At 44.7% G+C, this 13,768-nt stretch overlaps 1 protein-coding gene across 1 annotated transcript in view; it reads left to right on the top strand.

The window, feature by feature from the left end:
- HS6ST1 (heparan sulfate 6-O-sulfotransferase 1) overlaps positions 1–13,442 on the top strand; it is a 176,725-nt gene extending 163,283 nt beyond the window's left edge. The window contains exon 2 of the mRNA XM_065844334.2: positions 7,321–13,442. Within this exon, the coding sequence (XP_065700406.1) occupies positions 7,321–8,029 (709 nt within the window). The 3' untranslated portion in view covers positions 8,030–13,442. The remainder of the gene's footprint in view (positions 1–7,320) is intronic.
- Positions 13,443–13,768: the final 326 nt, after the last annotated feature.

Below are 13,768 nucleotides of genomic sequence, written 5' to 3'. Positions count from 1 at the left end.
ACGGGGGTGGGGGGAGAAAAAAAAGAGAGGTGTGGCTTTTCATGCATGCCTACTCACAAATTATTTTTTAACTCATGGTTAATAACACTGGTATTTTTAAGTGAATATATAATGGATCTAACACACTTTAATTCCTGCTAAAAGATAGAAGTATTTAACAGATTCTGACTCCGTAGCTGTTTAAATCCAAAAGCCCAGACCCAAGTAATCTCAGATTCATTTACACTCTGAAACCTGGTACAGATTTATTTATACCCTCAGCCAATATTGTTCTAGCAGCTGGAATCAGAGCTCACTCCATTTTTCCATTTTTAACCCATTTTCCCCAAGAAGTTTTTGCATACTCCTGGCCAGTAACTGAACTGGAAGGACCGCAGGTAAGGCTACAGCCCCAAAAGCCATGTAAATGTTGCCAGGTATAGAAGTGCTCTTTCTTTCTGGTGCGCGCACCCTGTCCTCTGTTTCAGAGGGACTCAGACATGTCATGTCAGTGAGGACGAGAAGCTCTGAGCACCCAGCTCAGACACGGGGCTGCTAGGCCAGGGTCTTCCACAGGCTCCAGAAGCTGCCTTGAAACCTTCTTCCTGGGAATATATGTTTGCATTAAACTGCATTTAAGTTTTTCTGGACGATTGGCCCTTCTTACTCCCCCACTGCCTCAGCTGGGGGTGCGGATCGGTTCTCAGTGGCTCCTTGGAGCTGCTGTGACACACAAAACTCTGCTTTGCATAGACCTGAGATCAGGAGAAGCAGGTGAGTGGCTTCTGGAGCATCTGCACACAGGTGTTCCCAAAACAGCTGTTTGTTTAAGCAGTCTCAAAAATATGGCCAAATTATGAAAGGGTATAGCCTCCAACTCCATTCCTTTACAAGAAGGGGTAGCTGGACTGAAAAACTCAATTTTACCTGCCAAAAACCACTTTTGTGTGTTTAGAAACCTGTGCTTTGGGTTGCATCCAGCTGAGAGTCCATCAATTTCATGTTCCCATTCGGAAGAAAAGCACATCACTTTGTCTGTAGTACAAGAGCATTTTCTTCTGTGTCCAGCTCCTGGAGCAGTGCCGAGGTTGTTTTTAGGGGCTGGGACACCCCAGTGGTCACTTCCTGGCGAACTGGCCCACGGGGACACCAGACCCAAGGATGAGTCCCCGAGTGAGGGGCCGGAGGGTGAGCAGAGCCCATGTAGTGGCTGTCACGTTTCCAAAGGTCCCATCTTTTAATGCCACAGGGTCCCAAGAGCGGAGACCATCAGGCAAAACAAACACAGCAGTGCAAAACAAACCCGGTTACCAAAGCAAGCACTGACTTGCTGTGACCCCCCCTTATTTACTGGAAAGGAAAACCGTGGACGGAGGTGTTTACACAGCCTGAGTGTTGGACGATTGGCTTTGCTGTCCAGTTTCTTTCCTTTTGGTGTTTTGTGTGGCAACCTTTGTTTAAACATAGGGGACAGAAGAGGCTTGTTTATTTGTTTGTTTGGGGGTTTATTTCTTTTCCTATGACTTTTAAAGGGCTCAAGAGTTTATTGTGTGTGAAATGCAGGAGGAGTCTAAATGAACACCAGATGAGAGGAAATAGACTGAGGAAAATTAGGGTTATTTGCTACCAAAGGAAATAATTATTGTACGTATATTAAATTCCAACGTCTAACGGAGAGTGGTTTTTGTTACGCAAGAAATCTGACTGTGCAGTAAAAAGGGGAACGTGTTACCGAGTCTGGGCTTTCAAAGTGCAAGCAGGGGTTTGGTGTGCTGGTGGTAAATAAGGCAACTGTCACCAAAGCAAGTGCTGAGGTTGGCTGGAGCGTGTTCTGCACCCCGGTGTTTCCCACCAGAGCAAAAAGTCATTCTGTGGCTCTGTGCAGAAGGATAAACCACATTTCCATACATCTGATCTTTGTAGGTAACATTTAGTATGGCTGTATGAGAATATCAATTCCTTATAAACTTTAATCTGCCACATTCTCAGCTCATCCATCATTAGAGACACCTGACTCATCCTTATTTATTATTTACCTGTAAGTCATTGCTGGAACTGCTCCTTTCGGAGCCTCTGGCCATTTTCAGTGGAGATAACAGCTGATAATCCCCTTAATTGTCTGTGTAAGGTGAGGGTTTAAGCGATCAGAGCAGGGATGACGACTGCTCCATTTCTTCTTTCCTTGATCCCTGCAGACTAAGGCTGGGTCGGTGCATGTTTTTGTTCCACTGGTGGGAGGCAAAATCACTGGTTGTTTTAGTGATAAACTATTTAGAGTGAGCACTGTCGGATAAGGAGTGCGTAATACATGGGCTTGGCTTAATAAGAGGCCTTAAATCAGCCACAAATTTGACATTACTCCTTCTTCTAAAGAAAACAGAGTGTTTCTCATTCCTGCAAGCTGGCAGACACACTGTTTAGTTCAGTTAATTCAGCAAGGACATAGAAGGGGGTTTTTTTTAATGATTTTTTTCTTTAGCAGTAGAAAAATTGCAGCTTGGGGGCACGTTGCTTTGACAGATTGGGGTTGTAGGGCTGAAGCTGACCTATGCAGCTTCCTTCACCTTCCCCCTCCTGGCAGGAGGGATGAAGAACCTGTGATTGGAAGTGGCTGTATCCTCATTTTGCTCTTTATCTGATGGAAGGCCACCACAGTAGTCAAGAAGGACTTGTTATAGATTTTGCTTTTCCTGTGAGGGACGCTTGAAAGCTCAGTGAATAACCAGTAGAAATAAAAAATAAGATATTTTGGCTGTGTGGGAGGGAAGCATTTAATCATAGTGAAGAATAGGGGATTGTACAGTCATATAAGCAGTTCTTGGCAGATTTGAAGAGACCAGCAGTGGAAGTAAGAAGGGTGTATGGAGGAGGAGTGGAAGAAAGCATAAATGGAAATGAACTGAAGAGAGATAATAGCATCATATTTAGAATCTGTCACTTTATCAGAATTACGTTGACTGGTTATTAGCAAAAGAGAAGGAATAGTTTTTTTAGAGGAAGAAGGGTTTCATTTCCCCTTCATTAGCCGAGGAACATGCTGACAGGAATTAAGGCAGAATATTACTAAATAGGGACTTCAGCCACTCCTTCATGTCTGCAAAAAAGGGTTATTTTTAACCCAGATCTGCTCAGTGACTGCATTTGCAGCATGGCCCTGAAGAAAGAAAAAAGAAGCGGGCGGAAACAAAAAAAAGAAAGACCAAAAACTCTACTGGCAACACTGCAAAACTAAGGCTGCTTTGTGCTGCGATGTGAGAATGGGACAGCGAGGTCCAGGGTGGGAACCGTGCGGGGCAGCGGTGCCCCTGACGCCTGTGTCATGAAAATATGCCTCAAGTTAACTATTGTCCTCTGACCTCAATCCATGCTGAAACGGGGGCTTTGCATAATCATTGAAGGAGAGGGTTCCCGCTCCAAAAGATGTTATGTTTTGAATTGCCCAAACAGACAAAGGAGACATTGTCAGCCCTTCACACACGGGAAACAGAGGCAGAGAGAGATTTGTCTGGGGCACACAGGCTAATTTTGACAGGAGGGCACTTACACTCAAGTTTCCTGAATTCATTTGTGTACTACAACCGCAGGATTGCCCTTCCTTTCTAATATTGTATTTTTCTCTCCCTGAAACTTCAGTTGTAATATAATGTTGTTTATCAAAAACATTATTTCGTTTTGCTCTGTTCAATAAATGCACCAGTGATTCTTTCCTCAGACAAAACTGCAGCTCGCACGTACACCCCGGTTGCACCGCTGAAGTTGCAAATGGCCCAGGGAGCTTCAGGGGGATTTTCACGTTGGGACCACCAGGTCCAATAATGCAAGGAAAGGCAGAGGTGTGACTTTGGCTTCTGCTTTTCTTTGTCCTCCTGGGGAACACAACCCCATGGATATGTAGAAGGGGAACCTGGAAATACTGCTCTGCCCAGCTTCACACGGGAAGAAAAAGAAATATCTTACTATCTAGAATGTCCGTTTTTCTTGCTCAAGCTTGTTAACTCCGGGAAGGCCAGTGAGATTTGGCATGGCGTGACCAATCTGGGGCTGTTTGGTTTTTTTATGAGGCAGTATTGAGTGGAACCATCTGGGCTTGGAGAGGACCACACTCCCAAAATGAGCCTTCAGGAATACTTAAGTTAAGTAGCTGTCTGGGGCACCATGCTGAAAGGAAGGGCACTCACAGCTGCCCGTATTTTATGGGTTTATTTTATCTCTGATGACAAAGGAGAACTTACTAGTCATATGTTTCCTCATAAATTTCAAGCCACTGCTGACAAGTGGCACTGCCTGTGTTCCCAACCACACGGGCACAAAGTTCCCCCGACTTTCTGGCTCGCGATGTTAATAACGATGCTGCTAATGGATGGTGCTTTGGAGAGCTAACTGTGCTCTGAACGTAAAGGCAAACCCCAAGTTACAGTCTGAGAATGGAAACTTCAGTATCTTAAGTAAATTGGGTGAATATTTCCATGGTCATTCATCTCATGTCCAAGTGGCTCATCTCTCTGGTTCCTGAGGCTCCGGTCTGGCTACAGGTGTGAGGTTCACCTACCTGAGAGCTGGGTGAATCTGCACCTCTGAAACCAATATCCTTCTAGAAAGCTAAATACAGGTTTGGGGGCATAACTGTCAGTATGTCAATGGTGCACCTCAACTTAGGTGGTTTAAACTATTCTTTTGCATTGCGGTATCTGTTTTGTTTTATTTATGCCCCATTGGGGCAGCTTCCTAAAGTACCTCCAGGGCCTGGTCTCACTGCGTGTATTCCGGTTTCCAAAGATACATCTTATCTCTCCTCCTCCAGGCACTTTTCTATGTGACAGACCTGGGGAGAGGCACATTAAATTCAGTATAATTTCAAAAAATGTAACATGTTTTCCTATGCTTGCTATTCACTGAGATGAATCTTAGAGAGAGATGCCTCACGACGAAATATTTTCCAGTGTATCGCCTCAACTAAGATAATAGTTCTCATAGTGCAGGTGTGAAGAAATCAGTACTTGCTCCTTAACCTTTTTTCAGTCTATGTCCTGTTGAAGCTGCCTCTGTTTCAATGGACCCTAGAAGCTTTGCACGATATGTATTAATCTGATTTACTAATTCACTCCTAAAGTTTAAAAAGAGAGAGAAAAGACAAAGTCGACTCAGGCTTACAGGACTCTGCTTCATGCTGGCTCTGCCACAGACACCCAGTTGACTTTACAACATCATTTAACATTTGTGGTTTCCTTGTCTACAAAATGCAGATACTAATTCTTCTTTTTTCCCCTATCTGTACTTGTATAGACTGCACGTTTGGACAGGAATCAGCTCCTCCTGTGTGTTTGGGTACCTTACAAATGAGTCCCTGATCTTAGGTGAAACTTCAAATTGCTTTTGTAAGCATAATAATAATAGTAATAATAATAATAATAGGTTTCAACCTGCTTCAGGAAAAAATACAACCTTTGGCTTACATTGGTGTAAATAAAAAGTCCACGACAGCTCACAAGTAACAACATGCTGGTCGTGTTTAGCATCAGTGTCTGTTGCTCGAACATCTGGCGTTCATCATGGCTTTCCTTTTCCTTCCCCTGTCATATTTCATCCCCATCTGTTCGAGGTTTCTTAGCACTGTCTACATAAATCGTAGCTGCATCTCAGTCTGGGTAGTTGAATCACTACAGGCTGCAATGTAAATGAAGGAATAAGAGGTAAATTTAAGCTAAGTGTTTCTCTTATGCACTCACTCCGCTCCCCTTCTTTCTCCCCCTTCCCTGTACACAGACAGTAGACGGTATTACTAGACAGCGTGATATCCCTGCTATGAAGAGACATGGAAAAGTTTCCAAAAATAGCAAATGTTTTTACCAGCCCTAGTTCTGAAGGCAGAAAGCAGGAGAGGAGTTGAGTCCTGAGTGAACGCCCATTGCCATTGTTTCAAACACCAAGATTTACTGCTTTGGAACAACCCTTCAGCAAGTTAATAGTAAATTGGGAAACCAAACATTCCTTAAAATCAGACTTCCCGGGCAATACCTTTGATGTATTTTCTTAAAATGAAATTACTCTTACTGCAGTAATTTAGGTTACTACTAGGAAGAATAATATTGACAGTGCTAGATAAATATGGCTGTGTTAATATTAGCCAAAACAGAGTTTTTTGACTTTTTTTCCTCACAACCTGTGCAGTGCCGTCCTCACGGTGAGCTCTCCCGAGGCGTGCCAGCCGGGCATGAGCCATCCCTTGCATTTCTGGTGGGGAAGTGAATCCCCCACCAGCAGCAGCCTGTGTGTTACCCTGCCAAGGCGGGTGTTCCCGTTTGTGCACAGTGTCACACAGCCCCATGTGCTGGGACCACACATGGATTTAATTCCCTGCCAGCTTTGCCAGCTAGAGAAGGTATTTCCTTGCTCTACAAGCACTTGGAGACACCATAGTCCTGAGCGACTGGAAGTGAGGGGGAAAGGGCCCGTTTCCCTCTGTCCATAGAGAGCTGCTGCAGAGCAACCATCACTCTCAACCCCAGATCTTGATCCAGGCTTAAGGTGGGCTGGCGCTGGAGGGTCTCTTGGCACAATACAGCTGTGATGTTTCCAGTTCAAGAGGCAGCTTGTTTGATTGGGGGCTTCATTGTACTTGGAAGTGCAAGAGTGCCCTATGTGACTGTGTGTGTTCCTCCTGGTTGTCTTGCTTTTTAGTCTTACATATCTTATGTTTGTTTGAATTGATAGCAGACTAGGTGAAATGAGAATGAACTATTGCTACTGTTGCTGGTTGTCAACTCATGCCTTCTCTTTCTACAAAGACTATTGTATTCCTGATTTCCGATTCTTTTTTACTGATGTTCCTGCAGTGTTCTCCTGCTACTCAGTGCAGGCCCCCAGGTTTCAGCTCTGCAGCCAGATCGATCAAGCAGCGTGTGTGTCCTGGTCAGCACCTGCACAAAGTGAAAAGGAAAGGCCCAGCGCGTTGCTGGGCTGTCCTGCCGAGCAGGTCTTGGCTGATTCAGAGGGCACGTGGCTGTGTGAAAGGCCAAGCAGCCCCTGAAGTCACAGTTGCGCTCTGAGGCTGGCTGATCGGTTGAATCCTGATGATTTGTTCTGATGTTGCGGTGTGTTGCTAGAAATGGATGTCCCGGTGAAAGCGTTACCACTGGGCAATGATGGGCAATGAGAAAAACAAACATGCATCTGATGTTGCACGAACTACTTTGCGTGAGGTATAATGCAAGAGCACAGCGGAAGGGATGCTGTGATGTTGATTTGCTCTTGTCTTTTTAGTAGCTGCACTAGACCTCAGTTTGCCAGGCATCTTTCTTTTTACTAGCAGAATATTTATTTTATTTTCTCTTCTTCTTGTAGAAAATTTTACTACATCACATTGCTGAGAGACCCCGTATCTCGTTACCTCAGCGAATGGCGTCACGTCCAACGAGGAGCTACTTGGAAGACCTCCTTGCACATGTGTGATGGCAGGACACCAACTCCTGAAGAGCTGCCGTCGTGCTATGAGGGCACGGACTGGTCAGGCTGCACGCTGCAGGAGTTCATGGATTGCCCCTATAATTTGGCTAACAACCGTCAAGTGAGGATGTTGGCTGACTTGAGCTTAGTGGGCTGCTACAACATGTCTTTCATCCCGGAGAACAAGCGAGCGCAGATCCTGCTGGAGAGCGCAAAAAAGAACCTCAAAGACATGGCCTTCTTTGGCCTGACAGAGTTCCAGAGGAAGACTCAGTACCTGTTCGAGAGAACTTTCAACCTGAAATTCATCCGGCCCTTCATGCAGTACAACAGCACGAGGGCCGGAGGGGTGGAGGTGGATAACGACACCATCCGCAGGATCGAGGAGCTCAATGACTTGGACATGCAGCTCTATGACTATGCAAAGGACCTCTTCCAGCAGCGCTACCAGTACAAGCGGCAGCTCGAGAGGATGGAGCAGAGGATAAAGAATCGGGAAGAGAGGCTTCTTCACCGGTCCAATGAAGCGCTTCCCAAGGAAGAGACCGAAGAGCAAGGACGCTTGCCCACTGAGGACTACATGAGCCATATTATAGAGAAATGGTAGCCTAGGCAGACTTTTATATTAATGATATTCTAGGGTTTCCATATAAAAGATCATGGAAGTAAAATGACGAAAAAACAACAAAAGTATTTTATTTAAAAGCAAGTCTGTAAAACAGAAGATAGATTGCTTCCTTAAGCGTAGGGTCTTTTTACTGTTTCTTACAACACCGATGAGATTCTTAAAAAAAAAAAAAAGAAAATAAATGCATAAAAATAAAAAAAGGGTCAACGTTATAATGCAGAGGTGAAAAATGCACAAATGCAGTTACCCACTCTTGAGGCCAAATACAAAAGGATGTTTCTTATCCTCACAATTCAAACACAAATGGCAGAAGTAGGGTTTTTTAAAAAATCTGTTTATCCCCTGAGCATAATGACATAAACATACATAATTAAAATACAAGGAAATGGAGGTTTGCTTCTGTGGGTGTTTCTGGAGGTGGGATGGGAATCGCATTGCTTGTCAGTAAATGATAATGGTGATGAAGTTGAGGATGTGCTACCCTGTCAGGCTGGGGTCTGAACACAGGGGTGGTCACTCGGATTCAGCTGGCAGCCACTGCCAGGAAGCAGAGCACCATGAAAATTAAAAAAAGAAGAAAAACGTCAGAGGATGAGAAACATTAAAGCAAATTGACTATGGCCTAGGATATGTACTTAGCACAGTGGTTTTGATACATTGCACTGGTATCACATACACATACGCAACTTCATCACAAAAATAATTGGGAATTCACGCACAGATTTGTTTCACAGACAGGTCCCAAAACAAGTTAAAAGCTGATCAAATTCTGCGTAGGCTCAAACATGCACTCATTTGCCATCCTGTCACCCTACACAGCTGCCACTCATGCCTTCATCAGTACTGTGTGTTAACAGCACATGCAAACCCTGTCCTCATACTGAAAAAAGGAAGAAGTAGCTAAATAGCAATACTCCCTCATAAATCTGCACAAGTTCCAAGAAGACCCTACAAATAATCAGTTGTTGACGGGAACATGACGAGGGGGTGATTTTGTTTTGTTTGTTGCTATGTGAAATATTGAACTAGAACAAGAGTACAGACGTACCTCTATCTGTAGTTTTTCAGTTACTTTTATTTGCTTTTATCAAGAGATAATGGGCATCAGCCTGCTTCCAGTGAAGTCACTAGAACTGATTTAAGTGGGAACAGGATGGGGCTCTCTTCCAGAGCTGTGAAAATTTCTGACTATGGGTCTGAATTAATTATGAGACAGTGCACATTGTCTTTTGGCAGGGTGCCTGTTCTGCAGCTCTTTCTTTAAATGAACAAGCTGTGTTCATAAAACTGGAAAGGGGAATCATGGATAATGTTTTCTTAGTCTCAGACCACTTTCAAAGCAGAACCCTTTCTCTTTCAATGTTGTTTTTTAGGGACTCATGTAAGTTTAATCCTCCAGTGTGGTGACAGTCTAACCAGGTTCTGCTTATTGACTTTTGAGTCACAGAACAACAATAACTTCTCTAATTCCTCTTCCCACTCACCAAATTAAAGTATGGCTTATTTTCTTGCTGTTGCAAGCACTTCTTTGTTTCGCTGGAAGCATGGAAATGAAGCAGTTTTTGCCTGTTTCATGTCTCACGCCGTCATTGCTCAGCCTGTAAGACCTGAACCAGCTATTGTTTGGGGTAAACTATGAACTAAATGGAATATGATTTGATTTTCAAAGGCCATGTTAACTGCAGATCAAATATGGCATTGAAGTCACTGGAGGCGAGGCAGAGAGCTGATGCATTCAGTTTTAGCGTGTCGTTTTTACAGTGTCCTTTTCCCATCACACGAATCCACTGAAGTGCTGCTTGGTTTGTATTTTAATTCGCTCTCTCTGCCTCTGTACACACCTTCCAACAGCTTCAGATTCAGACTGAGTTTTGCAAAGGAGGCGGCTGCCTTTAGCAGAGGAGCTGCCTTGTTTCTTCTGCACACACCTTGCTTTTGGAGGTGTTCTTCTCCAGAAGAGTGAAGATGACTAAAAACAATGACTAAAAAAAGTACAAGTGGCACTTTGGCTTCAAATACAACCCTGTTACCGCCTCCATCCAAAGTCCACCAAAGTCGAAGATGTCTTTCCTGTCGATTTCAGGTGGATTTTGATGGGCTGTGCACCCTGGTGCTGCCAGGTGCCCAAGCACACATCTCCAAGCACGGTGGGACATTGTTCCTCCTGCATTGAGCTGGTGTCAATATTCCATAGTGGTGTCACTGTCTTAAGGTTCTGCCACAAAACGGCCCCTGTTCCCAGAGATGTCTAGCTTGGCCACCAGCATTTCCTCCTAGCTGAAAAGTGGGAAGCAAAAGGAAGCCATTTTTGGTTGTTGGCTTGGGGGCAGAAGGTATTGCAAATCTATTTGCTCATCCCTGAATTCCAAAACTGGGAGGAGCTATGTCTGCTGTTTCCCAGCGCTTTTATGCGTTGCTGTAGCTAAAGAAAACATTTATATTAAAAAAAATGTGGTTTTACAGGCTGTTTACCCACAAAAGCGATACACAAGATATAAAAAGCAACTGGTTTATCTGCACAGTCTCCAGCTTTCCCCAGAGGCTTTTCGCTGTGCATCCTGCATCATAGATCCGTAACGCACAAGCGGTTACTGCAGCTAATTAATCCCTGTCGGAGGTGACGGCGCAGCAGGTCTGTGTGTGCCCACACGCACCTCTGAGCGCCGTTCCACATCCAACGCCAAATCCTGCTTTTGCTGACCAAAAGGTGACATTGAACAGGACTGAGTGTGATTAGGACCTGTTACGTTATCTGCCACAGTTTGCCCACGTTGTTCTGTGTTATGGGCCCTGAGTAACCAGCTGGATTTTAATGGATCTGTCTGCAGCATTCCCTAAATCAGAAGCGGCCTCTGACCCTAGAAGCATGTCAGTACAAAACCTTGTTACAACGTTTTCTTTGTAATATATTACAGTAACAAGAGAAAGAGATGAAACAATCTTGAAAATTGTCTTGTTAACAGTTTCACTTCAACCCACAAAAGGAGGGCCAACCTCAGTTTAGCACCACAGCGGAAATTTCTAGATTCAAATGCCTTAGTTTCTCCACCTGTATGTTGAGAATAACAAATTTACACACTGTAAAAACTTACTCCAAGGTATGAGAAGTACAGGGCACTTTGAATCAGATTCTAAGTACCAGAAACAAAGAGAATGACCCAAAAGCCATCGCTCACCCTGGCTGCTCTGCTGGTCTCTTTACAGCTGTAGGTCGTGTTTTAAATTAATCTAAGTGCCGTGTGCCAGAGCATGGGTTGCAGGACGTACCTGGTACTGTCTTCTTCCTTTAGTGGGTTTAAGGGAACTTTCTTAACATAATGTGAATGTAGTTTTTTGTGATTTCTATGTACTACAGTTTGAAGTGGTACAATTTCTTTTTATTTTTAGGACTGATTATGTGATGCTACAATAACATGAAAAATGTGTAGTTTTTAAAATGGAGAACAACAGCTTTAAGGCACTCCAGCAGAAGTAGCGGCCAGATAGTACAGTCTTGTTCAGGATCTGCCCTTTTCTTCCAAAATGTTTTTCCTGTGACTTCCAGATGCACTGAGACTCCTCCTCTTCACTATGTGAAGTGTTTCTTCGTGGGGCCCATCAGTGCATCACAGTCCGGGTCAGGATAGGTGAGTGCTGGGTACAGCCAGGGCAGGCGCAAGCTCGTCACCCGTCTCTTACTGGAGATGGTGAGGTGACTCCCCTGGAATTCAGATTTGACCTAGTTGGGCGCTTACCCATCCCACGGTGTTTCTGCCGTGGTTCCGGGGATACCCTGTGAAAAGCCTTTACAAAAGCTGAGGGCGCATAAGGTGTTTTGAAGGGTTTATACAGTGAGCGGTATTAGTGTGAGGGAGCATTTTGGAGAGGCGGTTGTCAGTACCAGGGCAAAGATGATGGCTCAGCCTCTGCCATCCTGCACTGTGCTGCCCCTTGCAGACAGGATTTCCCAGCAGGCTCCATCCTGCTTTGAAGGGTGGAAAGGCCAAGATGCTGCAGTGCTAAGGAGGAGGAGGAGGGTGTTTTTTGCTTTTAGTCTCCTCAACAGTGTTAATCTCGCTGCTTAATAGGTAGTGTTGCTGAAGAAAACATTTTATTGCTCAGTCGTCTCATCCCAGCTAGCTCTGTCAAAGGCATTGGCCTCTTCCAAAGTCTTACGGACAGTCAGATTCCAGCTTGTACCCTACCCAGGTCACCAAATCGGGGATCGACTGGTAAGGCTGCAGACCCAGGCTGTCATGGGGTTCAAAGTCATCAACAAAAAAACCTCTCAGCAGAGGATCAGGATGAATTTCTGACTTGCCTGAATTTCTCCCTTTGTGCCCAACAATTTGGATTAAGTGAGGAGCCCCTTGGGTTGATGTTTTTGCAGCCTGTAGTCCTTTACTTGCTTACAAAAGTGGGATGGCGATAGAAGCAGCACAGTGAAGGTCCCAACAAGCTTTTGAATCCTCTCCCCCAGGTCTGTAGGAGCAGAAGGGGCAGCGCAATTGCTGAGAGTATGAGCGAGACGGAAGGACCGCCACAGAGGCACTGCAGACACCTGTCAATTAGGAAGTTTTCCCTCTGAGCCCATCAAATCACTTCACAGAGATCACTGAGCAGCTATAGAAGGTAATGACTGACAATGCAGAGCAGGACCTGACCAAGGTTTATTTCCTGGGGTTGAAAGCTTCTCTAGCTTCTTACTGACGTTTAGTTACTGAGACTCCCTCCTGTCCCATAGAATATTTCAAGGGTCTCAAAAATGTGTAGCACTGCAGAAATTTGCCACACAGACCATGCTAAATGTTGTAGCTGTAGCTGGGTATGCAGCTCACACTATCTCCTGGAGTCGAATCACAGGGCTGGCTGCATTACATTTTTGTTCTTGTTTTCACTAAGATGAACAGATTGCGTTCTGGTGGCAGAAGCGCATGCAGGATTTGCTGCCTGAGCAGCAGAGCCAGGCCCTTAAAGCAGCGCTCAGTCGGCGGCAGCTCAGGTAAAGCAGCGGGCAGCAGAGCTCGAGTCTGCGCACACAGTCCGGGCTGTCCGTGGGTGTTTGTTCTGCCCCATCCGCAGCTGTTCTGCCAAGGGGAGCGCAGTCCCGATGAGCACGTGGGTATTAACGCCTGTATTGTCCCAGCTGCAGGTGCTTTGCTCTAATTTCTAGCCATGCAAGCGTGAAAAAAACCACAAAAAATAAGGATTTGCAAATGAGTTTGTCTCATCCCTCAAAGCCCCACAATTCCACGTCCCTCTTTCCCCCCAGGTGTTGATTCTGCAGACTGGATTGAGAGAGCTGTACTATAATGAATAATTTTATATTCAAATGGTTTACTGAGCATGATTTGTTTTGTACATATTGGAATATGATTTAACTTATTGCCCCTTTTCATCTTTTTTTTTTTTTTTCCATAAGGAAAAGACAAAAATCCCTGCCCTCTCTCTCCATGTGAAGTTCCTCTGTGTTTGTGTGTAGTCTGCCAGGCAAACACGCCACAGCCACAGGATTTCTCACCATCCTACTATCTGATTTTATTTTTCACTGGCATTTGTTTTTGTCTGAGGCTTTGCATATATTGTCCCTTTTTTTCCCCTCTGGTGCACAATCTGCACAGGGAAGGGAAAGGGCAATGCAGGCACAACTTTATTTTCTCCTTCCCTATTTCTTGTGTATTTTACCTACCGAGGAACTCAGTTCTTATCGTCTAGGAGTTGTGTGGCTGAGGGTAAAAA

This window comes from Patagioenas fasciata, chromosome 9 (assembly GCF_037038585.1).
Source record: "Patagioenas fasciata isolate bPatFas1 chromosome 9, bPatFas1.hap1, whole genome shotgun sequence".
Classification (NCBI taxonomy): Eukaryota; Metazoa; Chordata; class Aves; order Columbiformes; family Columbidae; genus Patagioenas; species Patagioenas fasciata.
The sequence above is the reverse complement of the archived record's forward strand: the minus strand, read 5'-3'. Positions and strand labels throughout refer to the sequence as shown.